This window comes from Myotis brandtii, unplaced genomic scaffold (assembly GCF_000412655.1).
Source record: "Myotis brandtii unplaced genomic scaffold, ASM41265v1 scaffold103, whole genome shotgun sequence".
NCBI classification, from domain to species: domain Eukaryota; kingdom Metazoa; phylum Chordata; class Mammalia; order Chiroptera; family Vespertilionidae; genus Myotis; species Myotis brandtii.
In genome coordinates, this window is record NW_005353460.1 from 1,310,373 (window position 1) to 1,330,113 (window position 19,741).

At 45.9% G+C, this 19,741-nt stretch overlaps 1 protein-coding gene across 2 annotated transcripts; it reads left to right on the forward strand.

Moving 5' to 3' along the window:
• The first annotated feature begins 2,130 nt into the window (after positions 1-2,130).
• ERLIN2 (ER lipid raft associated 2) lies at positions 2,131-19,489 on the forward strand. Of its 2 annotated transcripts, none has more exons than XM_005856412.2 (12): positions 2,131-2,226; positions 3,426-3,547; positions 5,196-5,277; positions 6,281-6,327; positions 7,449-7,510; positions 8,351-8,476; positions 14,247-14,320; positions 14,478-14,536; positions 15,120-15,211; positions 16,316-16,405; positions 18,274-18,353; positions 18,790-19,489. In XM_005856412.2, exons 2-12 carry the CDS (start codon positions 3,441-3,443, stop codon positions 18,988-18,990), a joined length of 1,020 nt encoding a protein of 339 aa, XP_005856474.1. In that variant the 5' UTR covers positions 2,131-2,226; positions 3,426-3,440; the 3' UTR covers positions 18,991-19,489. The 2 variants fall into 2 exon arrangements, with proteins under 2 accessions (XP_005856474.1, XP_005856473.1); XM_005856411.2 differs by lacking the exon at positions 2,131-2,226 and adding an exon at positions 2,234-2,536 and having other exon boundaries at positions 18,790-19,103.
• The last annotated feature ends 252 nt before the right edge of the window (positions 19,490-19,741 follow it).

The following is a 19,741-nucleotide window of genomic DNA, read 5'->3' on the forward strand; positions in this document are numbered from 1 at the left end:
ATGAAATTGAACTCAAAGGGCTGAGCTGACGATTATAAAAAACAAGAAAGGCATAGGGCCTGGTACATAGCACTTAATAATGTTTTATGAAATCTGTATTATTGAGGTATACTTTCATTTGGTTATTACTCAATACCACATAACTTTGAGTTTGCCTTTCTCTCACCTTCTGTTACATTAATAATCTGAATCCACAAACAGGTAAGAACACATTAAGGGAATTTGCTATTTGAAACAACAATAGCTAATACAATGAACCCTTAAAATGTGCCAAACATTGTACATGCTTTTCTTAATCAGTCATTTAACCCTAAGAACAGTTCATACTATTATTATTACCACCATTTTACATATGAAGAAACTGAGGCACATTAAGTGATTTACCAAGATCACATGACTAATAAAAACCTGGGGGATTGGGTGAATTTAAATCCTGGCAGACTGACTGTGGAATATCTGTGCTTAGCCACTATACTGCAAGTTTTTTTTAATGGATTTTTAAACACTTTTGTTAAATAAATCATGACAGACTTACCTGCCTGATAACTTTGCACACTGAGTCATAACCATCACAGGTCTCTTAAGGAAGGGATTTTCAGAAACGATCTACTAAAATCCACCGCCTGCCCCTAGGCAAGGCCACAACTAAACAACTCAAGCCTGGTAAAAAAGCCAGCCTGAGAACAAAATTCTACTTCTGCTCATAGTTCATTACCAAGTTTAATAGTCAGGAAATTCTTGAATTACAACTTAAGTTAAACCCTTTATGCTTCAGGTTGAGCCCCATTCCTTGGGCCTGATGAACCCCAATATTTCCATTTCTCTTATTCATTCACTCAACTTTAAAATAAACATCTATTAAGCATGCCGTCTGCATTATATCACTGAACAAGTTCTGATAAGATCAATCAGGAGACTGGCCAACTGGGGACTAGGGGGAAATTGTAGGAACAAGGTGGGGAGAGGATAGGCCCTCATTTACAGAGGAGGTGGGCACAGAGCTCCCAGGCCGCACCATGCAGCCTACTAGTGTGGACTTAACCACATAATCCTGAAACTTCCCAACACAAACTCACCCAGAGCAAACCCAGGGTGATCCCAAGCGAATCCCAAGCAGCCATGCCTGGGAAACGACATTTTCCTTTTTCCTGGGTCCTAAATCTAACACCACCAGCTTGCTATCTGCCTGTATACAAGCTTTTCACTTACTGAAGGCGGTAATTAAGTGGACTCCTTCTCTTCCACAAACAAAATAACTTCAATGGCTGAATTAGCAATGTCCCAATATGATGCTGCCGAACAGTGAAAGCTGTGGACAACTTGAGGCCCTTAGAGTGAGAGACACAACACCTGGATCCTGGCGCTGGTTCCACTGCTCCGTCTGTGCTTACTAAGCACCCCAGTGCCCCGCACGCTGAGCGAGGAGCAACCTCTGCCCTCAGAGGACTTACAGTCTAGCCGGGTAGACGAGGAGGTGCACAGCCCCTTCACCTGTGGCAGGAGTTACCAAGGCCGTTAATTAAGCTCCTGATGTTAAGGAAGCGCCAAGGAGGCTTCCATCCACTGTTACCCTCGCACCTCACTGAATTTAGAATTTTGTCCACTAAAATTGGAATAATAATTCCTCCTTAATCTACTTTATGATGCCGTAGGGACCTCAAAAGCCAAAGCTCCTACAAAAGCATAAAGGGCAATTGAAGGTAGGGACTGTTCATTAGCGACGTAATGGTGCTAATCTGCACATTGAGAAGATGTTTCATTGAGCGGTGCTGCAGAAAAGCAGCGAGCAGAGGGCTAAAAACTGTTGCAAATCGCTGGTACCTGCTCCAGCAAAAAAAAAAAAACAGTCTTGACCTGTTAATGTGGAGGAGAATCCAGAGCAATCTCCAGAGCCAAAACGTCGGGAAAGGACACGCTCAGCACCACTCGCGTCCTCCCAGGGGTCACTCGCCAGACGCTCCGCACCACCCCACCCCTGAAACCCTGGCCCCAGATCCCAGACCTCCCGGGCCTTGTCGCGGGCGCCCCCTGGCGGCCTCCCGGGGACACTGACCGTTCGGAGCGCGGGGCGGGGCTAACGGAGATGAGGAGGTGTGGTCTTCTCGCGTGAACTAAAGGCGTCATCGCCGCGACGGGCCCGGAAGGAAGTGGCGGGCTGAGGGGTGTGGCGGTTTCTGCGGTTGCGAAGGGGTTCGGACGGGTACGGAGCGCCTGGAGGGACACCTGGTACGCGGCCCCCGCCCCTTAGTGCGTGCACTGGGCCCAGCTGCGGCGCCCGGGCCCACCCCTGCAGCCTCTTGTCCCCCCGGAGCGAGACAGCAACCCTCTCTCTCCCGAATCTCTCTCTCTTTCTCTCTCTCTAGCTCCCGAGCGGGACCGGGCAGAGGCGCTTGGAGCCCCGGCCCCTACCCAGAGCTCTGGGGATGCGCGCCCTTCTCTCTAGGAAGGGGCGCGAGGTGGGGCGGGGGTGACATCGGAAGGGAAGGGCATTTGCAGAAAGCACGTTGCTGCAAATCCGTAGCCGGAGGCCGTCCAGGTAAAACGAGCGCCTCGCCGATGTCGGCGCTGCCTTCTCAGACCCACGAGGCAGAACCCGCGCCCTGCGCCCTGCGCGGGTTGGCCCCGGCGCGCCCGGCTGTGCACTTCGGTGTCATGGCCCTAGTTGTTGCAGATCACTCCGTGTTCAGGACATGAGTCTCCGGAGGCCAAGTCTTCCGCATGCCGGTGCCCGAACACAGTGGGACCCAGAAGTCCAGAGTCTTTCCAGCCTGGGGGACCCCTTTTCTCTAGCCCTGGGCTTAGGGACCTGTCAAGTGCCAAGTGCCGGCCAGGTGTATGGGAGGGAGCGTGGCCACGGCCTTGGTCAGCCCTCTCCCACGAGGACCAAAGGAGTAACCGGGGAGGGGGACGAAGGCCAGAGAGCCCCCCTTGGGCCTCGGTTTGCATGCTGTCTCTGTCGCCCCGGCATCTGAAAGGAGTAAATAATGGCTTCCTTTGAAGTGGCAGGCAATTAGGAGCGGGAGGCTCCGACCAGAATTACATGCCACAACTGCCTGTCATTTGACTTCCTCTGTAATTTGCGCCAACTTACTGCAGCTGCCTCTTCCCCTTTTCCCAGCGGGAGCGGCTCCTGTGACAGCACGTTGGTGTTCACAGGAAGGGAAGGCTGTGTTCTGAACGCTGCCCAGCTGGCACTGCTCCTCCCGTGGGGGGCGGCTGTGTGGAATGGCTGCCTCTTCAGCGAGGTGGGGACTAGAACCCCACCGATAGGGGATGGCAGTGCTGGCTGAGAGCAGGGATGGAGAGCGCGGTAGATCGGGCCTCGTGCTCACCCGGCAGACCAGCTGTGAGCCAGGGAACTCCGCTTGGTGAGGTCCTCCCCTGCAGGGCAGACCAGACACGTTTTCCCCTGTCTTCTTCCCTAGGATAAAGGCTCACTGATGGCTCAGTTGGGAGCAGTTGTGGCTGTGGCTACCAGTTTCTTTTGTGCAGCTCTATTCTCAGCCGTGCACAAGATAGAAGAGGGACACATTGGGGTATATTACAGGTAAGGCAGAGACAGGGAAGAGCTTGCAACTTTCTGTGAAATGACTCTTTCCTAGTCACTGTCTAGCAGATTCTGCTGAATATCTATGTTTATGTTTTGTTGAATATGGAAGTCTTTTTTAAAAAAATTTTTTTATTTTTTTTTTTTTACAGAGAGGAAGGGAGAGGGATAGAGAGTTAGAAACATGGATCAGCTGCCTCCTGCATACCCCCTACTGGGGATGTGCCCGCAACCAAGGTACATGCCCTTGACCAAAATCGAACCTGGGACCCTTCAGTCCGCAGGCCGACGCTCTATCCACTGAGCCAAACCGGTTAGGGCGAATATGGAAGACTTTTAGTTGAGCTTTTATGTTAGTGACCATGGGGATGGGGAATATGTGCGCACCTGCGCGTGTGCACACACACACACAAATGTAAAATAAAACTTAGTAGTCTAAATTGATGGATGGCAATTGATAACTGTATATAGAGATTGAGACAAAACCTAAAGGCAGCCAGAGCTCCTTGCAGATTATCTCCAAAACATTGTTCTCTCCTACATCCCTCTCAGCATCTTGGTGCCACAAGGTTACCTCTGCTGAGTACCAGGACTTGATGGCAACTTGAGAAGATAGTCTGCTCTGCGAATTTGAACCTACTCTTTAAAATTAACATTTCAGGAAAAATGAAAGCACCTGCAGGTTAATTTATTTCAATCAAGGCAAACCCTAGGATAGTGGTTCTTATAAGCTCATTATGTCACTATTTATTTTATTGCTCCTTTTAAAAAAAAAAAGTTTAACTTTATAATGTAAAGCAAAGAAGCACTTACGTGTGGGATTACTTTCCTTTTAGTAAAGGCAAACCCTAGGATAGTGGTTCTTATAAGCTCATTATGTCACTATTTATTTTATTGCTCCTTTTAAAAAAAAAAGTTTAACTTTATAATGTAAAGCAAAGAAGCACTTACGTGTGGGATTACTTTCCTTTTAGTAACCTCCATAACCAAGTATTTTGCTTGAAGTCTTTATGGCCCCTTCTTTTCATGTGCCCTGTGATGCTTATTTCTAGATTGCCACTAGCAAGTTCTAAAAGTCTGGTTGGGTTTCCCAGTCCCCTTTAATTATTTCTCCCTACCATCTACTTATATGTCCCCCCAAATGGCTTTTAGTTTTATTACCATTTACATACAACTTGATTAGAACGGTAACTCTACTGCCAAATATATATATTAAAATGATTTGTAAAATATACTTAAAATTATTCTTTTGGTGTTGATGTCACTGGAATCCAACACTAGTGCAGCTCATTGATTACTGTATTATTGGATTTAAGTGCCCAAATGGATTGCCACAAGTTCAACGGACACAACAAAGTAAAATAGACTTCCTCTCAAGTATAGCCAGGAATTCTGCTGCCTTTATTCCACTTCGCCTGAGTGCCTATTTTTCTTGCTGTGAAAGCATAAATAATGGTTTTATGTTTTAGCATTAGGCTTCCTAGAATATTCGGGTCTAGCTGGGAGGAAGGAAGGGATCTGTGGAGGTGGCTCTGGCACTTTTCACTCTATATTAAACATTGATGGGGCTGAAGGGATAGTTGGCCCAAAGAATATCAATGTAATAGGTACCTCTTGCTAAACTGAAGCTGCCTCTTCTCCTCTGCAGAGGCGGTGCCCTGCTGACTTCCACCAGCGGCCCTGGTTTCCATCTCATGCTCCCTTTCATCACATCATATAAATCTGTGCAGGTATATTTGGCTTGTGTGGGATGGCTGGACAACTGCAGATTTGGGGTGTTGATGAATGCATGATTTGGAATTATTTAGCCACTGGGTGAGTGTGATGCCTTTTCAAGGAGTCATTTAAGAATAAGTTTTACAAATATGAAGAATGAGGCTCCATTAACTCTGAAGCTTTACTTGATTGTTGAAGTGGTTGAATGGAGTCCTTGCCTTGGCCCGTCAGTCCCCCCTGGGAAGTGTTTCTTCACTTCAAGACAAAGCCATAGAAGAATCTGTTTGAATGGATAGAAGGAAAAGTAGAGTGTGTGTGTCTGCATTTTAAATCATAGGCTACCAAGTTGGATGGAAATAAAATGGTAATTTTGCTGGTTCTTATTTGAACTTCAGAGATGTGAACATAATTTTGGGTAAAGAAGATGGAAGTTGAACTTGGGATATGACATCTAAAAAATAGGAGTAGGATTACTTATGACAGACCTAAAGCCTCCCTACGTTAGACTAGCCATCTTTGAAGTATGTCCAATATCCTGGGATACTTCATCAGCATTATCCTTGTAACTTTCTTCTGCCAGGTACTCTGCTTTATGGTTTTCAAAGTGCATTTATGCACATTATCTCATTTGGGTCTCACAGTGATCCTGAGAATGGGCTGAGCAGGTGCGATAGGCTGAGACAGGTTAAGTAAAGAATCTGTTTCAAGACCAGTAAATGGAAGAGGTAGAAGTAAGCACAGATGTTGGGATTCCTAGTCCAGGGTCTTTTTCACTAAACTAGTGTTACCCAGCTCGTTCATGTAGTGGTTCACTTACGGTGGAAGCTGGCAAAGTACTTTTGTTTGGCTAGTCTCACACCTTGTATATCAGGAGGATTCAGAGGGGTATTCATGGTTAACAGAGACAAAGCTCAACCCAAATAGGTACTAAAGAACAAGGACACTTGGGATTCCAAAAATAAGTCACTTGTTTGTCACTGCCCATCTTACAGCATTTTGTGTCTCCTCTATTTCCAGACCACACTGCAGACAGATGAGGTGAAGAATGTACCTTGTGGGACTAGGTAAGGTGCCTGGAATAAAGCTATTAAGCCCAAATAAGAGAAAGGGCTGTCGGGCTGGCTGCAGTAAGAGGCAGTGGAAAGGGAGGCACCCCTTGGTTTTATCATGTTCCCTGCCCCCTAGCTCCCTATGTTCTGATTCCACTAGGTGGCAGAGTGCAGTAGAGAAAAATCACAGAAGTTAGACAGTTTTGGAAGGGCTTCAAATGCTGTAAGAAGTTTGAACTTTTTCTGTTAGAAGTGAGGATCCTCTAAAGGTGTTTAGCGGATAGTGACTTGATAGAGGAAAATAACTTTAGCATAACTAACTATAGAGAATGTCTTAATGGTGGGGAGGCCTTAAGGGCAGGAAATCCAGAGACGATACCACCTTAGTGATCTGGCTGGAAAGTAAAGAAGGTCTAAACTGGGATAGAGTAGCACAGTAAACACCACCACAGGAAACATTTGGAGAGGAACAACCCACAGGATAACAGGTCTAATCTTGGCACAAAGTCATATTTGGAGGGGCACTGGGTTGAAAAGGAGACTTAAAAGACAAACATATACAAAGGTGACCCTTAATTAGAATCTGGTCCAAAACTAACAGCTATAAAAACTTGATGAAACCATTATTAGTCAGCTAGGGCTGCCATCACAATACCACAGACTGGATGGCTTAAACAACAGAAATTTATTTTCTCAAGTTATAGAAGCTCGAAGTCCAAGATCAAGGTGCCGGCAGGATTGGTTTCTGGTGAAGCCTGTCTTCCTGGCTTACAGTTGGCTGCCTTGCTTTGTCCTCATACAGCCTTTTCTCTGCATGTGGAAGAAAAGGAGGAGAAAGAGATGACTTTTCCTTTTTTTTTTTTTTTTACAAGTCCAATCAGTTACAAGTTATGACTTCATTTAACCTTAACTAAGGGCCCTATCCTCTAGTATAGTTACATTGGGGGTTAGAGTTTTAACATACGGATTTAGGAGGGCACATAATTCAGTCCATAATGGGAATCATTGGGAAAATTTGAATGACTGGGTATTAGATAATGTTAAGGAATTATTGTTGATTTTCTTAGGTTTGGGAATGGTTTTGTAACTATATTCCAGAGCTTACCAGTGACTTCTTTGTCCATTCTTCCTCTTAGTGGTGGTGTGATGATCTACTTTGACAGAATTGAAGTGGTGAACTTCCTGGTCCCAAGTGCAGGTACAGTTTTCCAGTTGACCCCCGCCACCAGCTTACTTTCCCCAAGATGCTACTCTAGTGTCTGTTGCAGCACCTCAGGAAGGAAGAACTTCGATGTCTGAGAAAGGTTTTTGTATTTTTTTCCCTTTTTATTGAATTTACTAGAGGCCCAGTGCACAAATTCATGCACAGGTGTGGTCCGGTCAGCCTGGCCCTGATCGGGGCAGATCGGGCCGGGCCTGTCAGGAGTAGGAGATGGTGGGAGGTTGGCCGACTGTCCCGCCCCAATCGGGGCCCAATCAGGACCCTATCAGGGCTGGGACGGCCAGCAGGGAGGGGCCGAGGGCAATTGGCCAGCCAGCCCTGCCACCTGTAGGGGTAAGTGGGGTAATCGGGGTGGGGCCGGCAAGGGGGAGGGGCTGTGGGAGGTTGGCTGGCTGGCCCCACCCACGATCAGGCCTGTTTGCTGGCGGCAGTGGGCGTCATAGTGACTGGTCATTCTGGTCATTACAGCATTCTGGTCACTGGCTTTTTATATATATAGATTGGGGTGATACTAGTTAACAAAATTATACTGGTTTCAGGTGCACAATTCTACAACCTATCATCTTTACACTGTATTGTGTGTTCGTCACCATTTACTCCCCCATACTCTCCTCCACCTCTCTCCACCCCACACCTCCTGTCAGTCACCACACTATTTATATCCATTAGTGTTTTTTTGCACAATTTCTCCACCCCCCTCCCAATGCCAGTCACCCTTCCCAACAGCTGTCAGCCTGCTCTCTATCTATGAGTCTGTCTCTGTTTTGCAAGTTTTGAGACCTGCCTTTTATTCTGGAATCTCTCCTTCCCTTCCAGTATATGATATAGTGAAGAACTATACTGCCGACTATGACAAGGCCCTCATCTTCAACAAGATCCACCATGAACTGAACCAGTTCTGCAGTGTGCATACACTTCAGGAGGTCTACATTGAGCTCTTTGGTAAGAAGTCTCTTCTGATCAGAGCCTGCATTGACAGCCCTGCTTCCCCCCCGCCACTGCCTACTTTTGAGCTACCCACAGGGTAGAATGGGCACTGCTGGACAGGAGCTGTTAAAGGATCCTGTGCTCAGGAACTGGTCACAAAGGGCATTCCTAGAAAATGCTGGTGACAATGAAAGACCATGAGAGTGGTTGAGCTTTGGGCACAGAAGTAACAGTGGACTACAGGACTCACTACTGGCCTGAATCAGAGGACTGGAATGGAAATGTGTTTCCAAGGTCCCTAAAATATTCTGTAATGAAGACAGGCTCAGTTCTAGAAGAACCTGAGAGATTATCCAACTCAACATCCTCATTTTAAGATAAGGGTACTGAACCACAAAAGAAGTCGTAGAGCTAATTGGTAGTGGCTGAAGCTAGAACCTCTCTCTTCTGGCCCTCACTTTATGTGCTTTTCATCACATCACTGAATGAAAGGCACCCAGGGAAGGGTGAGGAAAACGGGACGGCTCACCTTTAATTCTAGAAGTGGGACAAGGACCATAGCTACTTACAGTTTCTGGAACCTTTGTGGGGGTTTTATTTGTTTGTTTATCCTATACTTACAGAAATGAATAGGAAAAAGCTTAGAACAAAAAGGGTCTACATTCTTAAGTAGACATTTCTTGTCCTTTTTTCCTGGTCAAAGTAAAAATAACCTGACTTCAGCAACAAAGGAAGGAAACATTTCAGTAATTGTTATAGCTCTTAGGTGGAAAAATGTTCTATTTAAACTTGCTACTAGAAGTTGTCTACTAGCCAGTGCTAAAAGTAAATGGTTTTTCAACCCATAGTACAACTATTCCTGACAGTAGGACTGGGCAGTTATTTTTCCCAGAAATCTTCATAAAAAGGACCCTGAGTGAGAACATTTTTAGAGTACACGGAAGGAGGAATCATTGATGTTGCCAATGGCCTTAATTAAGCAAACAGCCTTTTACACTGTTTCAAATTTGGGAAATTATCAGAATCACTTATAATTTTCTGCAGCAGAAAATGTATCTAAATTCACAATATAGGGCTTACAATCTCTTATTGGGGTTGGATTCAGTGTGCTTTTAGAAAAAATTTGGGCTCTAGCCGGTTTTGCTCAGTGGATAGAGCATGGGCCTGGGGACTGAAGGGTCCGGGGTTCGATTCTGGTCAAGGGCACATGCCTGGGTTGCAGGCTGGATCCCCAGTAGGGGTCGTACAGAAGGCAGCCGATTGATGATTCTCTCTCATCATTGATGTTTCTCTCTCTCCCTTCCTCTCTGAAATCAATAAAAATATATTTTAAAAAAAGAAAAAGAAAAAATTTGGTAAATTTGCTATATTTTTAACCTCAAACCAATAGAATTTTATAAAATTAGTTTTCTTTCTAGCCCTTGTTTTACAAACATGTGCCATTAAATGAACATTTGAAACTAAAAAAGACAAAGGATCTCTAATTTCCATGAGGAGGAAATTAAAATATGAAATTGTTTTGCATTAGAAAACTTCTTACTGTCTTAGTAAAGTATAGCTTCTGTACAAAGTAGCTGAGAAAATGCAATTTGAGGTATTTTTTCTTTTTTAAAGTTCAATCTTGCCTGAAAGCACTGTTTTGCTAAGACTATATTTGCATCTGTAAAGGAGACACTAGAGTCTCTAATCCTATTCCTTAACCATCAAAAGTTTTTTTTTTTCTAGTTCCGTCCTCTCAAGATTCCTAGCCCTGACTTTCAACAGGACTACATAGTTCTCATCACTGCTTACTCTGACACATCCTCTTTGCCCATTTTATAAAAATACTAGTGGCCTGGTGCATGGATTCGTGCACATTGAAAGGAAATTAATTAGAAGAAATATTTTAATAATTGCTATTCGCCCTTTCTCTATAATAGAAGTGTCAACCAATTTCATGATTGACAGTGACAGATGGAAACACACGTATGTGATTGGCGCCAGCGAGAGCTTTATATATATATAGAGGCCCGATGCACAAAATTCAAGCAAGAGTAGGCCTTTCTTCCCCCAGTTGCCGGCACCAACTTCCCTCTGGCACCCAGGACCTGGGCTTCACTCCGGCCCCAGCTTCGTCCGGAAGGATGTCTGCAATGATGTCTGCAATGACATCCGCTCTAATTAGCATATTACTTTTTTAATTATTACAGATAAACTTGCTTACCTCGACCTGCTTTCTGATTTGCTAAACTTTTTCCAGCCCAGTGAAGCACCTCAACTTCTCTTTCAGGTCATTGTTAACAACATAGCAGTAAATATCAACATGAAGCAGATTATTGTAGATTTCGCAGGGAGAACAAAGGGTAAAATATTTAACTGCAGCAGTGTTTGAATATATTCTGCGCAGTGAGAAAACCTGAAGTCATTTTCAAGGTCCACCATTTCTTATTTCTTTTCAGTTAGGTCAAGTTTCTAAACTTTCTAAATCTCCATTTTCTGGCTAATGAAAAGAAAATAGGATTCTACTGAGTCCCCAGCTACCTACTCCAGGGCTTATGTGAGGATCAAATGAGATGAGGCATGTGAAAACGCTTCACAAACATTTGGTTAAAGTGTAAAATGCTTGCACCTGGCTATAAAGCAAGTCGTGTTCCTGGGCTGAAGAAACTCCAAGGAGGCTAATCAGTAGGGAGAGGAAGCCAGGAATTACTACGTGATGTCATTACCCGGCACCCACAGTGACCATTTCTGGGCTGGGCTGGGGGCCGCATTTTGTGCCATGGGGTCTTGGCAGCGTTGGCTGCGATTTGGTGGGCTGTCGCTCCAGGGCGGTGGTGGGGCCTGTGTCCCACTTGGGGGAAGCCGAGTGTTGATTTGTCAGTGCCAGGTCCGTGTTGCCATTTCTTTGTAAATGGCCAGTGCGCATCACAGCAGCTCCTGCGTTGAGCATCTCTCCCCTGGTGGTCAGTGCACGTCATAGCGACTGGTCAGACAGTCGGAGGGACACTTAGCATATTAGCCTTTCATACATATATAAACTAGAGGCCCAGTGCACAAAAATTTGTGCACTCAGGGGGTCCCTCAGCCCAGCCTGTGCCCTCTTGCAGTCTGGGACCCCTCGGGGGATGTCCACCTGCTGGCTTAGGCCCGCTCCCCAGGGGATTGGACCTAAGCTGGCAGTCAGACATCCCTCTGGCAGCCCGGGAGCCCTCAGGGGATGTCCACTTGCCAGCAGGGAGCAGGCCTAAGCTGCAGTCAGACATCCTTAGCGCTGCTGAGGAGGCGGGAGAGTCTCCCGCCACCACCGCTGTGCTGGCAGCTGTCAGCCTGCCTTTTGGCTGAGCAGAGCTCCCCCTGTGGGAGCGCACAGACCACCAGGGGGCATCTCCTGAATTGAGCGTCTTCCCCCTGGTGTCAGTGTGTGTCATAGTGACCAGTCATTCCCAATCGTTCTGCTGTTAGGGTCAATTTGCATATTACCCTTTTATTATATAGGATGCTATGTATGATCCCAGTTTTCTAAAATTATTTCCATTTATAAAGCTACCTACCGCTTAATGTCGACCTGTTTATGTTCAGAATGACATCTAAACTGATGCTCCCGATTATGGACAATGATCATCTCTGACCAATGAGACTGGTGTTCATTTTTCCTTTGTACTTTTTGTATTGCCAGGTATAGTTCCAGGAACATGGGAATTTTCTGTTTGTCTTTCTTTCTTCTTGGAGAATATGGGTGCTGTTTTCAGGCTGGCCACAGCCCCTTCGGGAGGCGGGGAGGGGTGTCCCGCTGGGGTGCCTGGCCAGCCTGGGTGAGGGGCTGATTGCTGTTTGCAGGCTGGTCACACCCCCTTCATTGGGGGGACGTCCCGCTGGGGTGCCTGGCCAGCCTGGGTGAGGGGCTGATGGCCGTTTTCAGGCTGGCCACGCCCACGGGCTGGAAGCAGGTATCTGGGATTTATTTAACTTCTATAATTGAAACTTTGTAGCCTCAAGCGGCGCCCAGGTTGGGTTGCCCCTGGCAACCTAGGCTCCCATCCCCTCCTTGAGCGGAGGCCACGCTGACTGGAAGCAGGTATCTGGGATTTATTTATCTTCTATAATTGAAATTTTATAGCCTTGAGCGGAGCTCAGGGCCGGCCAGGGCAGGCGGGAAGCTTGGCTTCCTCCATTGCCGGAGGCAACGCAAGCCTCCTGCTCGCTCCAGCTCCGTGGCCACAGCCATCTTTGTGACGGAGTGACAGAGTGAGGAGTGATGGTTAATTTGCATATTACTCTTTTATTAGATAGGATTATCTAGGACTTGTTCAAGAGTTTACCTGGAGAACCTGTGTATATTTAATAATATAACTTAACTAGCATTTATCAGCATAACTGTAACATAAACAACTTATTAGTAGTATTACTTTGGTAATAAACCACATTTCAAAATATTTCTTCCAGATTTTCCTGAAAGTTACCAGCCCAGGGCCACAGATTTCTACTTTGACTCAGATATAATTTGGTCTGATAAATGACTGTGTTATTAACTTACAGAGGGTACAGGCGATCTTACTTAAAGTTTGGTGGGTATCCTATTTAAAATAGAAAATATAAAATGTAATGTTTCTCCCTAGCTGTCAAATTGTTAGGCCAGTGTCAGGTGCAAGGTACTGCCTTTATGAGCATTTCTCCCTCCATGCTAAGAGGCTTGTGAGAACATAGCCAAAAAATGGAAACATTCAAATCCCTCGCTCACTGATATGACAGTTGGAAAAATTACTGTTTTAAACCCTAATAATCAAAACATAATAATTAATCAAGTTCATTATTTTGGTTACTAACTGGCTTGAGCACATCTCAGCCTCCGTGGACTTCAGTTTGGGCATCTGTAAAAGGCAGGAGTTAGATTTGCTATTTCTCAAAGTTCTCCTGTTTGGGCATAAGTGACCAGGAATGGCCGCTTAAAACAGATGGCAGCTGACAATGAGGGAGATGATTGAGTTTAGATGTCCCAACTTGGTTTCATGGAGTCTTTTTCTGGGATCTTATTGAGGCTCTCAGGCCAGAGAAGGCAGCCTGGTGCTGCTGTCCTGGGATCATAGCTAGAAGGGAATCAGTTATAGCTCTTCCTACACTTGTCTGTGAAACGACCCACATGTGAATTCCAGGCAAAGGAATCAGGACCAAAGCAAACAACACATCAAAAGACTTGGACTCGTTTCCAGAACTGTAAATTTTTATTTTCCCCTTGTGTCATTTGGTGGAGTTCCTAATGGAAATAGTCTTCCTTGGGGCTTCCTTGATGTCAGAATCTGTTTTTGTTTCAGAAACAGCTAAAATTACTAGATTGAATGTGCTCAGCTCTTTTCAAAATATTTAACAGAGCCATTCCATCTTCTTTTTTCGTGAAAACTGGGTGCCTGCCTTCTGTTTTGCTCCTGTTGTCTTGGGAAAGACTGTTGCCTTTCTCAAGAAATGTGCTAGAATTATTGTTTGTTCTTTTCCTTTTTAAAGCTCAGTTCCCTTTTGGGCAAGGTTGATATTTTCAATAACCTAGGGATTCTCTCTCAAGGTCACAGGGAAAGGATACTCTCACATCTAGCTATGTAGAGGGACTGCGGAGGCATGTTGCTCCGAAAGTCTTGCTGGAGAACTTTATGTTTCTGGGCTATGATAAGCATAGCCCAGACCTTTTGCTTGGGAAGACCTTTTGCTTGTGAGGTACATTCTTGAACTGGTGTTTTAGCTTTACCTCTACCCCATATTTCCCTCCACCCTACCTAGATAGTATGACAACTCCTTTTCCTGTCTTTCTTGATTCCAGATCAAATTGATGAAAATCTCAAACTGGCTTTGCAACAGGACCTGACCTCCATGGCCCCTGGGCTTGTCATCCAAGTAAGCATTGCCACCGTGGGAGTGTCCCCTGATGAAGGTGCATCCCCTCTTTCAAGGGATGTCCTTTCTGTGCAGGAAGATCAAGGACCAAGGGGAGCTGCTTAGGTCCTGTACCACTCTCACCTTCCCATCAGGTGCTCTTTTTATCCTTCCCCAGGCTGTGCGGGTGACAAAGCCCAATATACCTGAGGCGATCCGCAGAAACTACGAGTTGATGTGAGTATCCTCTGCCTAAGCTGTAACCACCACTCTCTTCCACCTCCCACCTCATCCCATCCCAGAGTTAACTGAAGCTGTGCCATGCTTTTATTCTCCTCCTTGAGTATTTGTCACAGCCCATTGCACTGTAGGATGGAGCAGGCGTGTCGGGACAGTCACCTGGGCTCTGTAACTGTGATTGAGAGCCACGGAGAAGCCCTTTTGAGCAGTGATGCTTTTAAAGGGGCCAGGGGGCGCCTTTTTTGTGCTTCATGGCTCATGCCAAAGAAGATAGGAGGGAAAGACGATTAAGTGGGCAGGCAGGTGTATTTTACTAATGGCCACTTAAAGCAGATGGCAGCTGACAATAAGTAAATTATGCTCTGTTTCCCACAAATGAATTATTTTGGAGGAGGAGCAGAGCCATACTACTGTCTGCAACAAATTTTCTTTTACCTGGGACATTGAACAGCCCACCAGGGGAGAGTAAGAAATCAGAGTTCCTCTCCTCAGAAGAGTTTGGCTTCTCCAGGGGACCGTGAGGTTCCTCGGAAGCTTTTCCATAGTGGCCTCACAACCGTATGCTTTTATTCCCCTCCAGGGAAAGTGAGAAGACAAAGCTTCTCATTGCAGCCCAGAAACAGAAGGTGGTGGAAAAAGAAGCTGAGACAGAGCGGAAGAAGGCCCTCATTGGTCTGGAAGTGGTTCTATGGCCCCCTTTCAGGGCAGAAGGGCTGGGGATGGTGGAGAGAGTCGAGGAAACCTTAGACACAGTTAAACCGCATGGTTCTCCAAACCCTTGCCACATGTAGGAGTGGCTGTCATGCTCCCAGAAGCAAAGCTGAAATTGTCATATCGTGGCCTGGGGTGATAAGTTTTGAGTTTCCAAATATCTCTTCTTTTTTTTTTTCTCCTCACCAGATATGCTTTTTATTGATTTTAAAGAGGAGGGGAGAGAGAGAGAAACATTGATGTGAGAGAGAAACTTTGATCGGTTGCCTCCAGTATGTACCCTAACCAGGGTTCGAACTCATAACCCAGGTATGTACCCTGACCAGAAATTGAACCTGCCATCTTTCCATGTGCAGGACGATGCTCCAACCAACTGGGCCACAACAGCCAGGGCCTACATCTCTTAAACAAAAGGAGCCCTTACTATTAATTCATAATGATCATAGCTAACACTGAGCACTTACTATGAGTCATGTACTTTTCTAAGCACTTACATGTAAATTCTCTCTCCTCACAACTAGCAGATGAGGGAGGCACTATAATTTACCTCTATTTACTGAGCTAAAGCACAGAGAGGTTAAATAAAAGGTCAGATAGCAAGTTAAGTGGTGGAACTGGGGCTCAGATACCAGGACTCTGCTCCAGACCTGGGTTCTTAACCACTATACTGGACTATCAACAACAAACCTGACTACTTCCTAATGTGAGGTGGCAGGAAGAAACTTTTCAGAGAGTACCTTACTCCTTAAAATATTCCTTTGGGAGAAGTAATCCTTGTGACTTAAGAGAGAGGTTAGGACTTGTTCCTTGCTTTCATCAGAGTAATGACTCTCCTCACTTGGGCCCACGTCTCCCCAGTTGCTGTCTTGAGCTGATGTCATGGTTTGTGCTTACTGTCACTCCCATCTGCCCATGTGTCCCTGCCACGGCTGTCCTCTGGGGCCAGTGACTCCATCTGTGCTTACCCACACTCCTGCACCAGGGCCTCTGATCAGGTGAAAGGTGGAATTGAGTCAAACTCTTGAAATACCAGCTCTAAGCCTTTTCTCAATTCCATTAACATAGAGGCAGAAAAGGTGGCTCAGGTTGCAGAAATCACCTATGGACAGAAGGTGATGGAGAAGGAAACTGAGAAGAAGATTTCAGAAATTGAAGGTAAGTGAAATTAATGCCTGAATTTTCCTCAAAGCCACTTTGTGGCAGGGGGAGGGGGGCATCATTTCCTTTGCTCTTTAAGCCCCCTTCTAAGATCTCTTGATTTATTTGGAACATCGCTTTTTCTCTGCTTTCACTTTGGGGGAGATTTGGCATTAATTTTCCACTTCAGAGAGCATTCATTCATTCAACAAATGCTAGTTGTGTGCCATTAGGCACTCACGTTAGGTATGAGAAAAAGGGAACTCACAGAGTCCCTGCTGCCGTGGAGCTCACAGTCTGGCAGTGGAAGTAAACTAAGAAGCTGGCCAAAAAGCAGCTCTCTCCCGCCTGCTTTACCCACCCCTCCTGAGAAGTCCGAAAACTCCATAGCTCTGGCCTCAGCCTGCTCTCAGGTTCTCTGTAGATGTTAAGCCGGGTGTGAAGAAGACATCTTTTCAGCACCAACAACACGAGCTGGAGGGAAGTGTTCCTTTGCTGACTTTTCTGTAGATCACTTACCTTCAGTTCCCTGCCCCTCAGCCCTCACCTCATTCCCATCACCCACCTTTTTCCTTCACGTGCTATATGAGCAAATTCTAGGGCAGAAAGGGGACCTGAAAGCCCAACTTCAGGCTACTACAAAGTGCTGTGTCCAGTTATACAGTGGGGCCTTGACTTACGAGTTTAATTCGTTCTGTGATGGAGCTCGTAACTCAAATTACTCGTATGTCAAATCTTAAAGTGAACGAGTGAGACACGTGATGCTGGGCTGATGTTGTGGCGTTCACTGTGATGTTCGCTGCGCCAACTAGCGGTGGGGTATCTGAAGCTGACTCGTAACCCGAATTTTAGCTCGCAACTCAAAGCAAAAAATTGGCCAAGAGACGGCTCGTATCTCGAAAAACTCGTTAGTCGGGACACTCATAAGTCAAGGCCCCACTGTACTCATTATGGGGCCTGCCGGCTTCGCAGGGGCCTATTAGGGAGCCAGTTAGGACTTTGCAAATCAGCAGCTCCTCATTAGCGAGCTCTTAGCAAAGTAACACATTTTTATTTCTTATAAATACATGCATCAGGTGCTAAGGCCAGTTAAGTCAGCCGCACGCAACCCAAACTGCAGTCAGACTGTAGGCTCCTTCCACCCAGGGTCAGGCTGAGGGTGTGCAGTAAGGACCCACCCACAGACTGACCTTTCCTCCTAGCCTTTTTGCTACAGATATTACTCACATGAGACTGGCCTTATTCCCTAGGCAAGGAAGTAAACATCAAAAATTTTGCATCAACTTGAAAGCTGGTCTTGGCAGATTGAGAAAGGATATTGCTTGTGTAGTGGAAGTGGAAGTAGGTCTTAAACCACACAGGTGTTCGTCTGGACCATGGCTTATAATTCTCTTAGAGTTGTGCCAGCTTAACCACTGTTAATCAGAACCTTTTTGAAATGGTTAATGGAAAGACAAGGGAAATGAAGTTGGAGAGGGACCAAACTATTTTGTGGGAGTCAGTGTTAGGGTGGATCCGCCTCTGGCTGTATTCAGAGCCTTCTTTGGGCTTTTGCTGTGTAGCATACGAGGGATGAGGTGGAAAGCTCTGAACCAGGAGGTTGAGGCAGGGTCCCTCCCCACACATGGAACTACAAACGGAACAGGAGTGCAGACACAGGAAGTGCCTCTGGGCAGCAGTGCTTCTCTCAGTAATGCTCTCAGATAAGATGTTGGGCACAGCAACAGACTCCTCATGACCCACCACAGGGAGATGCAGGCAGAGCACTTTACCCCTATTTCACAGATGAGAAAACTCACCCCAGGGTCACAAAGGCACCCAGGGCAAGTTACAGCGACCAGACCCTGGCAGCCCCTGCACTTCAGTTCACTGCATTTTCCCCTCAGACGCTGCGTTCCTGGCGCGGGAGAAGGCAAAGGCTGATGCTGAGTGCTATACTGCTATGAAAATGGCCGAAGCGAATAAGGTAAACCATCAGTGCCACCTGGCAAAGAGAACGCCTATTTGGGTTTAGGCTGATTTTGTTTGAGAGTTCCCAGTGTGGGAAGACCTCCTCCACCCAAAGCCCCCGTGGCCGCAAGTGATGACTCCTGTGCTGTGTGGGACAGGTTCTTCCCTTTTCCTTAGCAGTGCCTTGATGGAAGTGTAATTTTCATGTTAAAAATGTTTGTGTTAAAAAACGTGGGAACTCCTAAAACTCTTGCAGCTCTAGTCTTGAAGATCTGAGATAACTTTCTCCTAGAGAGTGGTTACACTGTTACTAATGTAACTATGTGGCCAGGAAAAGGAGAGAGGGCATGTGTCTTTGACAGAGACCCTTCTTATGACAATTGAAAAAGTGTCACCCATAGTTTTCTCTAATCTGGCTCCACCTGAGTCTTCTTTACTTCTTACTTTTGCAGCTGAAGCTGACCCCTGAATATCTGCAGCTGATGAAGTACAAGGCCATTGCTTCCAACAGCAAGATTTACTTTGGCAAAGACATCCCTAACATGTTCATGGACTCTGCAGGCAGTCTAGGCAAGCAGTTTGAGAGCCTAGCTGACAAGCTGAGTTTTGGCTTAGAAGATGAACCCTTGGAGGCAGATCCAGAGGAGAATTGAAAAAAAATTTTTATATAACCTCAGATGACACTTAAAGAGATCTTTATTTTTTAATGATGAACCAGGATGCCCCTCCCTCTCACACTACCTTCTTTGTCTTCCAAGTACTGTGGTGAGAAAAAAAGAAATGGACTTAAATCTATCCCCATGGGAAGGAAGGGCAGGGATTGATGATTTTGGGATGTTATTCAGCTAAGTAGGTTATATGACTTCTGTTAAGATTTGTAAACCACGGGTTTGAACTTTGACCTCCAGGCACTAATTATAGTCCTTTGAAGCTGGCTTAATTAAGGATGCTATCAGTCAGGAGTGGGAGAATAGAGGGTGTTGCCTATAGGTGATTTGATTTCCCTTATTTGGGAAAACACAGTCCAGATTCCTCGCCCCTGCCTCCAAGGTAGGAGATGCCTCTAGGTGAGGCTCACACTGAGCAAATATGTGCTGGTAAGTTTGTCAGGAGAGCCGTGGGGAAGCAGCTGCGAGTGCTTGGCTTTCCTGGTGTTTTTGTCAGTGCATACGTGAGTTATTTCAGAGGTACGCTTCTTGAGCCCTCATAAGGAAGAACTGGTGCTAGATTCTGCTAGCTTTTCTCTACACACTACCCTCCTTGCTCTAGGGCTTAAAGTGTTGGTTTCGGACTACATTGCCAGTCAGGGTTTGGTTATCACCACACAATTCTTTTTAAAACTTTTCACCTATTCTTTGATTTGGGTTTTGTGTTTTTTCCCCTCTCAGTCTGTTCACTGGTTCC